The sequence below is a fragment of the Microcebus murinus genome, chromosome 14 (assembly GCF_040939455.1).
Source record: "Microcebus murinus isolate Inina chromosome 14, M.murinus_Inina_mat1.0, whole genome shotgun sequence".
Classification (NCBI taxonomy): Eukaryota; Metazoa; Chordata; class Mammalia; order Primates; family Cheirogaleidae; genus Microcebus; species Microcebus murinus.
This window is the reverse complement of record NC_134117.1, coordinates 12,787,072-12,804,838: the sequence shown is the minus strand read 5'-3', so window position 1 is coordinate 12,804,838 and position 17,767 is coordinate 12,787,072. Positions and strand designations below refer to the sequence as shown.

At 41.3% G+C, this 17,767-nt stretch overlaps 2 protein-coding genes across 6 annotated transcripts in view; one reads left to right on the top strand and one right to left on the bottom strand.

Moving 5' to 3' along the window:
• The window catches only part of HSPA12A (heat shock protein family A (Hsp70) member 12A), a 145,523-nt gene extending 145,056 nt beyond the window's left edge, over positions 1-467 (bottom strand). For 2 of the 4 annotated variants that reach the window (XM_012774768.2, XM_076009760.1), the window contains exon 1: positions 338-467. In XM_012774768.2, the coding sequence (XP_012630222.1) occupies positions 338-340 (3 nt within the window). In that variant the 5' untranslated portion in view covers positions 341-467. The remainder of the gene's footprint in view (positions 1-337) is intronic. The other 2 variants (XM_012774787.2, XM_012774777.2) reach the window with 2 other exon arrangements.
• Positions 271-17,767, top strand: part of ENO4 (enolase 4) — a 36,402-nt gene continuing 18,905 nt past the window's right edge. Inside the window, exons 1-5 of one of the 2 annotated variants that reach the window (XM_012774830.3) lie at positions 271-503; positions 4,978-5,106; positions 6,262-6,452; positions 8,581-8,726; positions 17,571-17,740. In XM_012774830.3, coding sequence (XP_012630284.1) covers positions 339-503; positions 4,978-5,106; positions 6,262-6,452; positions 8,581-8,726; positions 17,571-17,740 — 801 coding nt within the window. In that variant the 5' untranslated portion in view covers positions 271-338. The remainder of the gene's footprint in view (positions 504-4,977; positions 5,107-6,261; positions 6,453-8,580; positions 8,727-17,570; positions 17,741-17,767) is intronic. The other variant, XM_012774847.3, reaches the window with a different exon arrangement.

Sequence of the window (17,767 nt, the reverse complement as noted above, 5' to 3'; positions counted from 1 at the left end):
AACGCAGCAAAGCTCCCACGCACTTCAGGAGATCGCTAATTGTTTCCCCATCTGGAGAATCATCGCGGGAAAGTGGTGAAAAACTAAGCTGGGAGAGCGCAAGTCTCGGGAGCCTGGGGGCCCAACCCCTGCACCGAATGCGTCGGGGAGGGAGGGAGGGAGGGGGGCGCAGGGGCCATTCGCAGCTTCGGGAACAGGGGGCTGCTTCTGTAGCAGGAAGAACCTAGGGCTGGAAACTCGCGAGATCTAGGGTCTGGATCTCGTTGCGTTGCCTAGCGACAGGGAGGACGCTCGCAGGCCCCCAGGCTAAACCCCTCAGTAGCCTTAAATCTCCTACCATGGGGGAAGAAGGTCGCGGCTGCAGCAGTGAGACCACTAGGGAGCTGCAGAAGCTGAAGCAGCAGGCGATGAAGTACTACCGGGAGAACGACGTTCCGCGCAGGCTGGAAGAGCTGCTCAACTCCACCTTCTACCTCCAGCCTGCCGACGTCTACGGGCACCTGGTAGGGACCTGGGACCAGCACCCTCCTCCCTCCAGCCCCTCTGCCCCCGCCCTGCGCTGCGGCAACGCCGTGCGCCTGCGCCGCAGAGCCGCGCCTGCGCGCCACGGGCCGGGCCCTGGCCCAGGTTGTGAGGAGGGGCGACTCCTGAAGGGAAGAAGCGGACAGGGAACCTGGGGGCGAAGGAATCTCGAGGGAGGAAGTGGCAGGAAGGAAGCAGCTAGAGGGAAGAGGCCTCAAGGCGGATTTGGAGCTGTGGCGACAGCTCAGGGCCTGCCTGTCCATGGCTGCCAGCTGTCCTCTAAACACAGACCTTAACACCCCCTAGCTCGGCTTTCCAACCTTCAGCAGCCCCCTTTTGACCACTGGATGAACGCCTTGGCATTTGCTACAGCTTGGCCTCAGCCTGCCCTGGGGCCTCGTGTGACTGCCTTTCCCTGCATCCAAGTGTCACTCCGGTTTCACGCTGTGGGCCCCCTCCTCTGCCTGGATGCCTGTTCCCACCTGAACAGCCCCTCCCCAAACTTCAAAATTCTGACCAAAGCCTTGCCCACTTCACCCTGGACTAATCGTCCTATGTTCCTATGGCTTTTCCTACGTGTATTGGGATCCTCTGAGGCAGCCTCTCTAGGCAGCTTGTGAGCTTCTGTTGAGGGCAGGGGCCTTTTCTTACCACCTGAGCCCCTGTGCCCAGTCCTGAGAGCTGGCACATACCTTAGCCTTAAGCAATGAGCAATTGAAACAAAGGCGAGAGTTTTCTCGCTTCCAGATCCTTAAACACTGACCATGTGGAAGGCTGCGGGATCGGGGCTGGTATGGGTTTGGCTGTGCGCAGGGAAAGCATGCAGGCAATATGACCGCACCAAGCAGAATGGTAAGTGCTGTGAAGAAGCACAATGTGCTGTAAGGGTTCAAAACCACATCTTGTGTTGCGGCAGTTGATATAGAGGATGCTGCAGGAGTGTTTTTTCCCCTCAGTCATGGCCTATCAAAGGTGGAGGGCGTGGTGTTTACTGAGCCCCTCGTGCTGTGTGTTTTATCTCACTCCTCAGAACCACTGCGGGGTAAAAATTACGACTCCCATTTTACAAATAACCTGTGGACCCGTTAAATTTAAATGATTTTCCCAAGGCACACAGTAACAGAAGAAAACAAATCAAACCATGTCTGTGTCCCTGCAGAGTGCATGGTACACAGGACACTCAAGAACTATTTGTGGGATGAATGAGTGAATGCTTGGCTCTGATTTCATTCTCTTTCTGCTGTCTCTTGCTAGAGGAATTCTTGGATGCTGTCTAGTCTAACTTCCTCATTTTACAAAAACACTAAACGATTGTCTCACAGGCTACTTAGTGCACAAGACTAAAAACGTGGACTCTTGTTTTCAAGGGTAATGTTCTTCCTAGTCTGTTAGGCAGCCAGGACATTGATTTGCAAAGCTCTCTGGGAGCTTATAGCTTACTTAGGGACAAAAGCCACTGATACATAAAATCATTAAAACAAAAGATAAGGTGACTGTGTGTTAGATCGAGGGAGACATCACTATATATGCCTATTAAAGGAATTCAGGGATGGAGGAGATCCCTGTAGGCTATAGTATGCAGGAAAGCTTTGGCTTGGAGTTTGAAAGATGCATTAGCAAAAAGGCAATCTCTTTTTCATTTTCTGTGTCATTGCCCTAGTTTTGGCCATCCTGTTCTCACCTGGTCTCTCCCTCTATTGAGTCCATCCTGCAGAGTGCTGCCAGAGCAATGTCCTAATACTCAAGTCTGACCATAATTCTCGTCCTCAGAAACCTCCAGTAGCTGATCCTTGCTTGCTGGCCTTCATGTGCATGGTTTGTAGTGCTCACAGCCCTACCTCTGGTGACAGCCTCATCTCTCACTTCCCACTTTGCTCCTCCGCACTGGATCACTGACTACCCCCTAAAGCCAGAAACTTACCACTTCCCTCCCTTTGCTTATCCTATTCCTTCTACCCTAGGTATCTGCTCTCTATTCCTCCATCCTTATCTGCCTGTTAAAGTTACACCTTCTCCAGTGTTCAGCTCAAATGCTGTTTCTTCTATACTTGTGTTATATAATAGAGGAATTCAGGCTGTAAGGTATTTCAGTGGCGGCGAAAAGACAGAGAGAGAGAAAGAGTGGGACCAAACAACGTGGCTTTATTTAGTGCTCCCGGATGAGGTTCTGGGGCACCAAGAGGGGGGGGGCCCAAGAGAAGGGGGGCCCCAGAAGTCACCTCCGTTTGAAGGGGGTGCAGCCTTTTATACTGTTTGGGTGGGCTAGGGACTTTTGGCAGGAAGAACTGGGGCTACCTTTGGTGGTCATTGAGAAATAAGAGGGGCTGGTGGTATTTGCAGAATCCAGAAGCCGAAACGTTCTTATCTGGGTGGACATCTGGGTGTGGTTTTTCTCAGCGGGGTCTGACAGTTTGTCCTTTATGGGTCTGGTCTGGTGAGTCTTTTTGATCTAGGGAGAGGAAGGGGGGGGGCGCCACCAGCCTTACGCAGGCAAGGGGATGATCCTTGTAGGCAGTAACAATACTATTTATTCCTTCATCATAAAACTTACTATTGAAAGAGTTTTGGATTGGAATCGGGCAGAAGTGGGTTTGATTCTTAGCTCTGCCACTTAACTAGCTGTCCCTCAATGAACCACACCTCCAGCGAACGCTCTTATGTAAGTCCCTCCCACGTCGACTCTGGACTTGGCCCTGTAACTTCCTTTGATCAATAGGACCTTGGCAAGCGTGACACAAACAGAGGCATGATGAGTGCTGGCGTATTGAGGCTTGTCTTCGTGGAAGCTAGTCATCATGCTGTGAGGATGTCTCAATTACCCTGCTGGAGAGAGACAGCATGTAGAGAGAGGCTCCAGCAGATGCAAGGCCCCCAGGATATCCTGTGAGAAAGACAGAGGCCCAGCCAGCCCAGCTGAGGCACTGGACTTGTGGGTGAAAACACCATGGATATTCTGGCCCTAGTCAAGCCTCCAGATGACCACATCTACATAAGAGACCCCAGGCAAGACCAGCAAAAGAATTTCCCAGTTGAGCCCTGCCCATACTGTAGAATCATTAGCAAATTAATGGCTTAAGCCACTGTGTTTGGGGGTGGTCTGTTACAAAGCATAGATAATTTAAAAATTGGCTATGTAATCTTGGACAGTTAATTTCTCTGGAATTCAGTTTGTTCATCTGTGGAATAGATGATGGTATCACCTACTTTAGAGGGTTGTGTTGAGAATTTAATGGCATGATGTATACAAAGTTCCCAAGGATGGGTGTGACATTCATTTATACAAGATTTAATTTAGGGAATCCTAAATATGCCAGGCACAGTGGGATGTGCTACAGTGATAAGGCATAGTCACTCCTTCAAAGTTCATATTAAACACTTAAAAAATGTTAGTTTCCTTCCCCTTCTAACACAATATGTTACACATGGTAGGTGTTCAGTGCTTGTTAAATTGAACTCACTATAACACACAAAGTAAAAGCTAAATAACATTTTTCTTCCCCAATTCTATCAAATTCATTTAGGCACTTACCCTGTAACATCCAAACCATTGTTCTTAAAATGCACAGATGGCTTGAAAATTGGCTTTTGCTTTCATTCTGCTCGGGCCTTACCTCTGAGCTGGCACATTGTGTTAGATGATCTGTTGTTTAAGTTGAAGTCACTAGATTTTGAACTGAAAGATCAGAAACCTGGTCTGCTAAATGAAAGCAAGGAACCCAATACTATAATACAATATCCAATACTAGTAATAAAGAGAGCAAGGAGGGTGCGCCTTCACTTTTCCTTCTTGGAGATCCTCCTAACTCCTGCTCCTCTGCATAGAAACACCAGACTCCTTGGTGGCCTTTCTACCTCAGCTTCATTCTGTTTCTTCAGTGTCTTTATTAGATTACCTCCAAATGGCTTCTGCTTTTCTATGTCAATGAAACTGCTATTACTGAGGTTCCCCAAAAGCTTCTCTGAACAGACAGGACTATGCATGAGTTGATGGTGAGTGAGATACAGCCACTGCATAAGTCTTCACCATTAGAATATCAGATGCCTTGCTGGGAGGAATGAAAATGGGTCCACTTTAGGTTTCTTAAATTTGAATGCATCACAGCATTATAGAGAACAATTGACTTCTGCATCTTGAAAAGAGGGTTAGTTTAGGGAATTGAGTTGACTATAAGGCCTCCAAAACAGTTACACAGGGCCTTTAAATTAAGAAACGTATGCAAGTTTCTGCTTAAGAGACCACAAATCGCCCCATGTAGCAGAGACTCAGCATCAGGCTGAATTCAGATCTCAGTAGGTGAGGGCAGGGCAGTTCCACAGAGCTGCTGCTAGTCTAATCCCAGCACCAGGAAGTATACCCACAGAGAAGTTTAGTAGAGACTAGGATAACTGGGAATGACCTTTTGAAGATAAATTAGATGTGGTTTTTGATTTTTGCTTTTTTTGTGTATGTTGAAGGCAAACCACTTTTCTAAATTGGCAAAGCCCCCTACCATTTACAAAATAGTGGGGAAAAACGTACTGGATGGACTGGGGCTTCCAACCCTACAAGTGGAAACATTCTGCACCATTCAAAACTTTCCCAAGGTATGAGGCAGTTTAAATGTGTTCTTTAATATGTCCTGGCCACAGTGCACTTGTTAGCAATTCTTGTATGAACTACAGAAAATTAATGTTTTGAAATTCCGTGTTTGTGAAATGTATACATACATATACATACACACTATTCATAGGTAGTCATGTAAGCATGAATCAGGTAATCAATCACGATGGCTTATGTTTCAGTGTAATTTTGGTACAGATATGACATATTAACCCCAAGATGATCCAACAGTGAGAAAGAAAATGACGCCAAAATAGTTTTAAAACTCTGACATTGGCCGGGCGCGGTGGCTCACGCCTGTAATCCTAGCGCTCTGGGAGGCCGAGGCGGGCGGATTGCTCAACGTCAGGAGTTCAAAACCAGCCTGAGCAAGAGCGAGACCTCGTCTCTACTATAAATAGAAAGAAACTAATTGGCCAACTGATATATATATAAAAAAAAAAATTAGCCGGGCATGGTGGCGCATGCCTGTAGTTCCAGCTACTCGGGAGGCTGAGACAGAAGGATCGCTCGAGCCCAGGAGTTTGAGGTTGCTGTGAGCTAGGCTGACGCCACAGCACTCACTCTAGCCTGGGCAACAAAGCGAGACTCTGTCTCAAAAAAAAAAAAAAAAAAAAAAAAAAAAAAAAAAAAACTCTGACATTACAAATGTGATGAGTTCTATAAATCTATATAGAGGTTTATAGATTCATATATTTACATATGGATTTATAATATGTAGATTGATCTAAATAAAGAAAATAATTCATTTTAATAGTTCTAACAATTCATTTTAATTTACTTTAATTGCTACATATTTGTTAGAAGTGATTTTGCTGCAGTCTCTGGGAAGAGAATAAATTATGATTGAATCTATTTGTATTCTTATATTTATTAGAGAGGTAATGATAAAAAAATGAAGTTCAATGTAGGGTTTTTATAAGGATATTTTAAGGAAGTAATAATTTTAAATGTTCCACGAAGTTGGGTTCCACAGTGTTTCAACAGCTATAAAAAAGATCTCAAAGAAAATTATATATTCTCGTTTTCCCTTTGAAATTGGTGAGAAAATATCATACACATTAAAAGCTGGATTAATTCAACATCTTATTTTCTGTGAGAGGTAGAGAAAATGTAGAAGATATTTATATAATTTTCAGAACATATGTTCTGTGGTGATCTCGACTCACTTCGAAGTCCACGAGGGCGCTGCGCCTGAGCTGGCTGACGTGGAGGAGGCAGAGAGGGCCAGCGCGGTCAGCACAGCTGTGCACTGGGTCAACGGCCCCATCTTCCAGGAGCTTCAGGGCCTCGTCCCCACCAACCAAGCAGCAGTGGATCACCTGCTCAGGTACAGCTTCCACTGTGAAATATAAACATCGGGTACAAACATGCATCCGTTGTCTTTCTATTCACCCGCCCAAAAAGCATGTCTGTCAAATCAGTAGAGTTGGGAAGTCAGTTTAAGAAGCATACGTGAAATCAGCCACATTTAGCAAAAAATACTGTTTTTCTCCTGAAAATCCTGTTATTAAAATCTTACTACGTAAGGCTACATAGGGCCTTTTGTTATCTTTTCATGCATAGAGCTCTCCTAAGATTTAGTAAAAAGTTTCTTAGAAAAAGAAATCAAGGCCGGGCGCGGTGGCTCACGCCTATAATCCTATCACTTTGGGAAGCCGAGGCAAGCGGATCGCCGCCCAAGGTCAGGAATTCCAAACCAGCATGAGCAAGAGGGAGACCCTGTCTCTACTATAAATAGAAAGAAATTAATTGGCCAATTAAAAAAATATAGAGAAAAAATTAGCTGGGCATGGTGGCGCATGCCTGTAGTCCCAGCTACTTGGGAGGCTGAGACAGAAGGATTGCTTGAGCCCAGGAGTTTGAGGTTGCTGTGAGCTAGGCTGATGCCATGGCACTCTAGCCTGGGCAACACAATAAGACTCTGTCTCAAAAAAAAGAAAAGATAAAAAGAAATCAAGTTACGAATCCAGAGGATGTCCGTTACCTCTCCCCATGCCCTCATTTGCCACCTGTGAGCTTCTCATGTCCTGTAATGTAGTCACAACAGCTGACGCTTATATTCTGTCTTCCAGCCACAACCAAGTCTTCCATGCTTTGCCCGTAGGTTGACTCTAACATTTGAAAGTCAGGGAAGCATTTATTAGGGCTATGTAAGTATTGTTCAATACCTGACCAAGTAATGGGTTAGAAATCCCTTCTTCTTTGTACAGGTCCAATGCCACAACTCCCTTAGCCAAACAAAGGTCAACTGGATTCTCTTTCCTTAAGCTTTATCACTTGCTTAATTGTGCATAATATCACATTTTAGTTTGCTTCTGAGTTGGATGGTGACCTTTGTAAAAAATGCTTTTTTGAATAGTTTTTCAGTTTGTGGTTTTCCTGGAGTTGCTCAATGCTATCTCTCTCTCTCTCTCTCTCTCTCTCTCTCTCTCTCTCTATGTATATATATATATATATATATATATAGGCCTTATCTGCTAATTATCATCTACTTAGTTTTTTTCTCAAGATCTCTGTTATACCTTCTATTTTATTATATTCCTTTCTTCCTGGAGTTTTCCCTCCCCAAACCTCCCATCTGGAATGGTTTCTCTCTAGACCTACTATGAGATGCCATAAAGACTTCATTATTCTCTTGTTTCTGGATCTCATATTCTCCTCTTTCTTCATTTGCTGGATTATATTCTTTAAAAAACAAGGATGAAAAAGAGTATGTAGGATGTAAAATTTTAGAGTTCTTAGATGTGTAGGAATGTCTGTACTTTGCCCTTGTGTTTGATAGTTTAGCTGAGTATATAATTCTCTATTGAAATCAACTTCCCTCATACTTTAAAAACATTGCCCCACTAGCATTTGGATTATTAATAAATATGATGCAGATCTGATTCTCAAGTCTTGTTTTTTGTTTGCTCATTTTTTTGTCTACAGAAGTTTTTAGCCTCTTCTTTTTATCTTAGGGGGCTGACATTTTATGTAAATGTACCTAAGGGGGCTTTCCCAAAAGTTTTTTTAAAAGCATTTATTTTAAGCACCCTCCTCCCAAAAAAAAAGGAAAAAAAGAAAGGAAGTCTTCCACATAATGCTGTATTTCACTGTTTTTTCTTGATGCACTTGTTTTCTGATGATCATTTATACAAAAAGAAAATCTAGTAGCCCTTAAATTATGTATTAAAATTTTACTTTAAAAATACAAACAAGCTTAAATAATTTTAAAAATTAGCACCTGAAATCTTTAAACATTTATTTCCAGGACAAAATAAATTTCAGTTCTTAAACATAGTTTTATAACAGCATCATTATTTTCTGGCCTTGGAAATTGAATCTTATTTGTTCTTAAGTAGCTAAAAATCAGAGTTATTTATTGAACTATATTGGGGTCAGCTCTAACATGACCAGAATTACAGAGCACTATACTTCAATATCCCATTGTAAAGCCGTGTATTATTGCCATTAAGGATATTCTTTGCAAATAAAGTACAAGAAGATAAGGAGAGAAAAGAATTGGAAATGAGCCTGGAAGACTCAACAGGGCCTACGCCTTTACCTCCAATACCACCACCCCCTCCTCCTCCTCCTACAAAAAGAAAAGGACAAAAGCAAGGTGAGTGGCTTAGTATCTTGCAGCACCCTTAGTAACAAATGTGTGAGGAAGAAAGGCTGAAGCTGGACTGCCTTTCTGGGTCTCTTTGCTGCAGACCGAGGTTGGGAACCCAGCTGAGAGCTGTGTGTCCTCCATGCTACTTCCTCACTGAAAGCTGCTGTGTGGGTGGGCAGGGTTGCACCCCACCCCACCCTCCATTTTTATTTGTAAGATAAAACGATTTCTCACCCAGAGGTGAGTACTTATTAAATAAAGTGCACTGAGCAGTGGCAATATCGTGGGTGGGGTGGAGGTGGGATGGCATGGGGAACCTTTCTACTCCCTTGAATTTCCATTGGCTAATCAAAAAGCCACTCCATACTTTAAAGAGTTTAAAGTACTCTTTGATATGGACAACCAACACTGCCTCAGTCCTAAGCAACATAAATAAACATTTTTTTCAGAAAACTTTATTATTTTAAAGCAAGTAATTGAAGTTATCACTTTACTTTGCCAGTTGCTCCATGCCTTCCAACAGATTGCTAACCTCAGCCCCTAGAGTATGTTAATTCTGGAGCTACTTCTAGTATTGTATCAGTGTTTTACATGTCTACTGAACATGTTTTTTGAGGGCATGAACCATGTGTCATTCAACTTCCCATTGCCCATGTCGAGCATGATGCCAGGGACAAACCAAACACCCAATAAATGTGAGTTCCATTGAGTAAGAAAGCACCAGAAACAGGAAGAGACCAGAGAGTCCATGGAGAAAAGGACCTTTATTTCGTAGATTCGGATCCTGAGGCCCATGTTAGGTGTGCATAGGAGAGCAGAAGAGAGGAGAAGAGAATTGCCCAAGGCAAAAGAATTATATTATATTTGACCAATCTTACCCTGGGAGGGTGGATGACCACTACTGAGTTATAGGTAGAGACCAGCAATGGATGTTCATTTGGTGGTTGCTTTTGAGTGATAGAACCTGGAACTGAAGGAGTTCAAGCTTACACGGCTATAGCTGCTGCTCAGCCGAGGAGTGACAGGAAACCAGGCTCTCCTGTGCATACCTAGAACAATACCTACTCCCTGCAACAGGCTGCTGTGAAACCAAGATGTAAGTGGACTGCATTTCCCACAGGTTCTTGCCCATGCTGCTGGCCTGGAAGATCCCCCACCCTCTCTGGTCACAGGCCCAAGGTGCCATTTTGAGACTGTAACTCTGTGTTGTGTCCCACTCTCAGGCCGAGTTCAAGGTGATGCAGCTGCAGCCACTACTGGACTGAGGAGGCACAGGGGAGCCCAAACTCTCTGATGCATACCTAACATTATACCCACTGCCCTGCTGTGGACCACTGGGCGACTGAGACTCACATGGACCGCACTCCCCACAGTTTCTTGCCCATGTTCCTTGCCTGAAAGGGGCCCTGCTCTCTCTGATGGCAGGGCCACAGAAAGTGCCATTTTGAGAGTTTAACAGTGGGCTGAGTCCACCTGTGGGCTAAGTTTCAGGTAACTCAGCTACAGTGGTCACCAACATGGACTGCTTGGGTCCCAGCAGGTGGCTCCACCACTGCACTGCCCCCACCCCCATCACACCAGCTTTCCAAGAGCCTGAGAACTTATCCACACACCTGGCCCTCTGCTCCCACTATTAGCTTCTGAACAAGCCATGTGGAGGCCCAAGAATTGGCCCTCTAGGACCCACTAACACCAGTGCCAGCATAAGCTGCCCTGGGGCCTAAAAACAGGTATACTTTGTCTACTGCTTCCACCACTGGGGCCCAAAGACTGGTTCAGCTGCTGTTCTGCTCCCCAGCAAAACTTCACCACAACTTCAACTAATAACCATATCCTAAGCCACCATGGAAATCATAGATATCACTTACCCCATGTACTGCCAAAGAAATACAAAGATCACACTACTGCAGGAACCCAAAATCAAAGTAAAAGTGTCCTACTCAATCAACAACATATGTACATCTTCAGTAAAAAATTCTTCCCTACAAAAGCAATTTCAATTCAACAAGCCATGATTTTTAGATTAAAAAAAAGCAATTTCAAAAATGTGGAATAAGTACTATACCAGATGCACAGGTATCAACAGAAGGACACAGTAAATGTGAAAGGGCAAAGAAATATGATACCTCCAAAGGATGACAATTGTCCAGCAATGGATCCAAGTCAAAAAGAATTCCTCAAAATGCCAGATAAAGAATTCAAAATATTGATTTTAAAAATGCTCAATGAGATGCAAGAGAAATGTGAAAACCAATACAAAGAAATGAGAAAACCAATTAAGTATATGAGTGAAAAATTTACCAAGGAGATATCTTACAAAACAGAAATTCTGAAGCTGAAAAATTCATTGAAGGAAATATAAAATACATTTGAAATCTTCAAGCAGAAGAAAGATTCTCAGAACTTGAAAGGTCTTTTGAAATAATCCAGTCAGACAAAAATAAGGAAAAAAATAAAAAGAAAAAAGAATGATCAAAGGCTTCCAGGTATCTGGGACTATATAAAACTTATGAATTATCAGTATTCTTGAGAGGGAAGAGAGATAAAAATGTTTAGAAAACCTTCTCAATGAAATAGTGTATGAAAACTCAAGTCTAAGAAGAGAGTTAGACATCTAGATACAGGAGGCTCAGTGATCCCCAGGCAAATACATTGTGGAAAGGACTTCACTACAGCATATCATAATCAGAATGTCTAAAGTCAAAGTGAAAGAAAGAATTTTAATCCCTTTTCAATAAATGGTGCTGGGAAAACTGGATAGCCACTTGTAGAAGGCTAAAGCAGGACCCACACCTTTCACCTCTCACAAAAATCAACTCACGCTAGATAACAGACTTAAACCTAAGGTATGAAACTATTAGAATTCTAGAGGAAAATGTTGGAAATACTCTACTAGACATCGGCCTAGGCAAAGAGTTTATGAAGAAGTCCCCAAAGGCAATCACAGCAGCAACAAAAATAAATGAATGGGACATGATCAAACTAAAAAGCTTCTGCACAGCCAAAGAAACAATCATGAAAGTAGACAGACAACCTAGAGAATGGGAGAAAATTTTTGCATCCTATGCATCCAATAAGGGGCTGATAACTAGAATATATCTAGAACTCATGAAAATCAGCAAGAAAAAATCAAATAACCCCATTAAAAAGTGGGCAAAGGACTTGAACAGAAATTTTTCTAAAGAAGACAGAAGAATGGCCAACAAACATGAAAAAATGCTCAACATCTCTAATCATCAGGGAAATGCAAATCAAAACCACAATGAGATATCACTTAACTCCAGTGAGAATGGCCTTTATCAAAAAGTCTCCAAATAATAAATGCTGGCATGGATGCAGAGAGAGAGGAACACTCCTACACTGCTGGTGGGACTGCAAACTAGTTCAACCTCTGTGGAAAGCAATATGGAGATACCTTAAAGCGATACAAGTGGATCTACCATTTGATCCAGCAATCCTATTACTGGGCATCTACCCAAAAGATCCAATGACACTCTACAAAAAAGACACCTGCACTCGAATGTTTATAGCAGCACAATTCATAATTGCAAGGCTGTGGAAACAGCCCAAGTGCCCATCAATCCAAGAATGGATTAATAAAATGTGGTATATGTATACCATGGAGTACTATTCAGCTCTAAGAAACAACAGTGATATAGCACATCTTATATTTTCCTGGTTAGAGCTGGAACCCATACTACTAAGTGAAGTATCCCAAGAATGGAAAAACAAGCACCACATATACTCACCAGCAAACTGGTATTAACTGAGCAGCACCTAAGTGGACACATAGGTACTACAGTAATAAGGTATTGGGCGGGTGGGAGGGGGGAAGGGAGTGGGTATATACATACATAATGACTGAGATGTGCACCATCTATGGGATGGTCATGCTGGAGACTCAGATTTGTGGGGGGAGGGGGGAAAGGACATTTATTGAAACCTTAAAATTTGTACCCCCATAATATGCTGAAATAATTAAAACAAAAATTTGAAAAAAAATAGCAGGAGAAAAGTGACTAGTCATCTATAAAGGAAACCCCACCAGACTAATAGTGGACTTCTCAGCAGAAACTTTACAGGCCAGAAGAGAATGGGATGGCATTTTCAAAGGACTGAAAGAAAAAAACCAAACTGTCAGCCAAGAATTTAACATCTTGCTAGAATAAATTTTATAAATGAAGGAGAAATAAAGTCTTTTTCAGACAAGCAAATGCTGAGAGAAATCATCACCATTAGACTGGCCCTACAGGAAATGCTCAAAGGGTCTTAACCACTTTGTGACCAGCCTATAGACTATAGGCTATATAGTCGATATAGTCGATATAGCCTATATAGACTATAGGCTATCGACTATAGTCAATAGCCACAGATGAACCAAGTGTCGACTTTAGCCGACAGCCATGATATGACTTTTCTAATTTTTCATTTATCAAAATAAAATTGTGAACATTTAAAAATAATGCAATAAAACATATATGTATATGTTACCTATTCTTATTTACATTACAAGTAAAGCTGCCTGTAAAGTAAAACAAACTTTCAGTGTTTTAAAGCTTTCCTCATCACACAAGAGCAAACCGGATTCGTCGTCAATGCACAGCACAAACTATCATGCAGACTATGAGTGCCGGCTGTGGGCAAGGTTTCGTAGCCGGTGAGTGCCGTACAAAAGTGGTTAAACATAGAAATGAAAGGTCAATATTCACCATCATGAAAACATACAAACATATAAAACTCACAAGTCTTATAAAACAATCACACAAAGGGGGAAGAAAAAAGAATTAAATGGCAATGTGATAGAATTTCACCAAACCATGAAGACAAAAAGAGAAAAAGAAAGTATAAAACAATTAGGTAACAATTAACAATATTACAAGGAATAAAGCCTCACATATCAATATTAACTTTGAATGTAAATGGATTAAGTGATCCACTTAAATATAGATTGGCAGAATGGATTAAAAATACATGATCCAATTATATATTGCTTATAAGAAACTCACCTTATCCATAAAGACACATATAGACTGAAAGAAAAGGGGTGGAAAAAGATATTCCACACAAATGGAAACCAAAAGCAAGCAGAAGTAGCTATACGAATATCAGATAAAACAGACTTTAAATCAAAGAGTAGAAAAAGACAAAGAAAGCCATTATATAATGACAAAGGAGTCAATTCAGCAAGAGGATATAACAATCCTAAATATATATGCACCCAACATTGAAGCATCCAGATTCACAAAACAAATATTACTACGCCTGAAGAGATAGACAGCAACACAATAATTGTGGGGATGTCAACACCCCACTCACAACACTAGACAGATCATTGAGACAGAAAATTAACAAAGAAACAGTGGGCTTAAATTGGACTTTAGACCAAATGGACTTAATAGACATTTAGTGAAATTTCTACCTAACAACTATAGAATATACATTCTTTTCATCAGCACATGGGATATTCTCCAAGATAGACCACATGTTAGGCCACAAAAGAAGTCTTAATGAATTTTTAAAAATCGAAATCATATCAGGTATCTTCTCAGACCCCAGTGGAATAAAGCTAGAAATCAATACCAAGAGGAACTTCAGAAACTACATAAATACACGGAAATTAAACTACATGCTCCTGAAAGATCAGTGGGTCAACAAGGAAATTAAGACAAAAATTTTAAAACTTTTTGAAACAAATGAAAATGAAAACACAACATACCAAAACCTGTTGGATATAGGAAAAGCAGTATTAACCAGGAAGTCTATAGCATTAAATGTCTACACCAAAAAAGTAGGAAGATCACAAATTAACAACCTAACATCAAACCTCAAGGAACTAGAAAAGCAAGAACAAAGCGAACCCAAAGTTAGCAGAAGAAATAACAAAGATCAGAACAAAACTAAAAGAGATAGAACCTGAAAAAACAATATAAAAGATCAACAAAACTAAAAGTTGGTTATTCAAAAAGATAATCAAAATTGATAAATCACTAGCTAGACTAACCGAGAAGAGAGAAGATCCAAATAAATAAAATCAGAAATGAAAAAGGATACAGTACAACTTATACCACAGAAATACAAAAGATGATTTGAGAATATTATGAACAGTACACTCACAAACTAGAAAACCTAGAGGAAATAGAGAAATTCCTGGAAACATACAACCTCCTGAGATTGAATCCTGAAGAAACAGAACTCCTAAACAGACCAATAATGAGTAGTAAGATTGAATCAGTAATAAAAGTCTCCCAACAACAACAAAAAAAGCCTGGGACCAGATGGATTCACAGCCGAATTCTACCAGACCTACAAAGAAGAGCTAATACCAATTGTCCAAAACAGAACTCCTAAACAGACCAATAATGAGTAGCAAGATTGAATCAGTAATAAAAAGTCTCCCAACACACAAAAAAGCCTGGAACCAGATGGATTCACAGCCGAATTCTACCAGATCTACAAAGAAGGGCTAATACCAATTGTCCTGAAACTATTTTTAAAAATTGAGGAGGAGGGAATTTTCTCTCATTCTGCAAGGATAGTATCACCCAGACAAGAACACAACAAGAAAAAAATGCAAACCAGTATCCCTGCTGAACATAAATGCAAAAATCCTCAATGAAATACTTGCAAGTTGAATCCAATAGCACATCAAAAGAATAATACACCATGATCAAATGGGTTTTATACTAAGGATGCAAGGATAGTTCAACATATACAAATCAATAAATGTGATATATCACATCAACAAAATTAAGGACAAAAACCATATGATCATCTCAATAGATGCAGAAAAAGCTCTTGATAAAATTTAGCATCCATTCATGACAAAAATTCTCAACAAACTAGGCATAGAAGGAACATCAAAATAATAAAGGGCATATGTGACAAACCTACAGCCAACATCATACTTAATGGGGAAAAGTTGAAGGCATTTCCCCTAAGAACTGGAATAAGACAAGGATGCCCACTTTCACTACTTTTACTCAGCATAGTATTGGAAGTGCTCACGAGAGCAATCAGGGAAGAGAAGAAAGTAACAGGCATCCAAATTGGAAAAGAAGAAGTCAAATTATTCCTGTTTGGTGATGATATGATCTTATATCTAGAAAACCCTAAAGACTCCAACAAAAAACTCTCAGATTTGATAAATGAATGCAGTAACATTTCAGGATACAAAATCAATGCATAGAAATTAGTAGCATCTCTATACACCAATAACAATCTAGCTGGGAACCAAATCAAGAAAACAGTGCCATTTATCATAGCTACAAAATAAAATAAAATACCAAGGAATATATTTAACCAAGGAGGTGAAAGATCTCTACAAGGAAAATTACAAAACACTGATGAAATTGTAAATGACACAAACAAATGTAAGAACATACCATGCTCATTGATCAGAAGAATTAATATCATTAAAATTATCATACTGCCCAAAGCAATCTCTAGGTTCAATGCAATCCCTATCAAAATACCAACATCATTTTTTTGCAGAATTAGAAAAAAACCAATTCTGAAGTTCATACAATACCAAACAAGAGCTCAAATGGCCAAAGGAATTTTGAGGGGTGGGGGTGGGGATGGGGGTGGCGGAGGAGGGTGGGGGTGGTGCTGGGAGGTTGCCTGGTGGGTACAATGTGTGTTGCTACAGGGATAAATGCACTAAAGGCTATTACTTTACTACAGTGCAATATATCATTGTAGTAAAATTGCACTTGTTCCCCATGAATGTATACAAATAAAAAATTCTTTTAAAAACCCTGGAACTTGGTCAGTTGTGGTGGCTCAAGCCTGTAATCCTAGCACTCTGGGAGGCCAAGGTGGGTGGATTGCTCAAGGTCAGGAGTTCGAGACCAGCCTGAGCAAGAGCGAGACCCTGTCTCTACTATAAGTAGAAAGAAATTAATTGGCTAACTAAAAATATATATATATATAAATTAGCCAGGCATGGTGGTACATGTCTGTAGTCCCAGCTACTCGGGAGGCTGAGGCAGAAGGATCTCTTGAGCCCAAGAATTTGAGGTTGCTGTGAGCTAGGCTGATGCCACGGCACTCTAGCCTGGGCAACAGAAGTGAGACTCTGTCTCAAACAAAACAAAACAAAACAAAAAAACCCTGGAACTTAAGGGAAGAAGTAGGAGGGGATAGGTTTTTGCTGAAAGCACTTCTTATGTGCTTACATACCTTATCTCCACTGCGGACCGACCATATCAGCAGCTGTGGGGGAAAGGACAAGAGGAATACTAGAGATTTATGGTGGACTCTGTGGTACCTGATCAAACAGGGTGGCTGAGAAAAATGTTAGAGTGAAAGATGGGTAAGTATGCTGTATGGATGGTTGATCTGGAAGGCATTTCTAAAGATCATAAACAATATAGAACAAGGCATTGGTTTGAGGTTAGTGAGAAAGACAGTAAGTTATTAATAGATATATGCATGAAGAGAAACTTGGCAGCAGCTATGGTGAAATATAGAAAAACCAGGGATTTGGAGTCCACAGATGCTTCAAATCCTCCCTTTATCCACTTTGTGCTACATATAGGGGAAGTCTCTTAACCTCTCTTAGCCATAGTTTACTTATACGTGAATAAAGGGTAAGAATATCTACCTCATGATTGCTGGAGGAGTTAATATTGAATGGCCTAGAATTTCTTAGAGAGGCAAAATCCACGGTTAAGGATTATTTGAGCATCACAGGTGAAATCAAACAGAAAACTTCTTGGAGGTTGAAGGGGAGAATATGTTCTCCCCAGCCTCAGCTTTCATTCCCCACCCCTTTTTTTTTGTGGGCCTCCCCATTTGTAAATAAAACATTTAAAAACACAGTCTTATTCTCAATATTTTTCCCTCCAGGAAGGAACGATGCTGTTTCAGAGAAACCTATTCCACCTGCAGAACCTGTTGAACCTGTACTCTGTGGCAGTATGGCCATAGGGGCCGTGTCACTAGCTGTGGCCAAAACCAGTGCCATACTGGGCAATAATCCTCTATACATAAACATTGCATTACTGAAGCACAACCAGGTTAGTACCTATGATGTTCCAGTACAG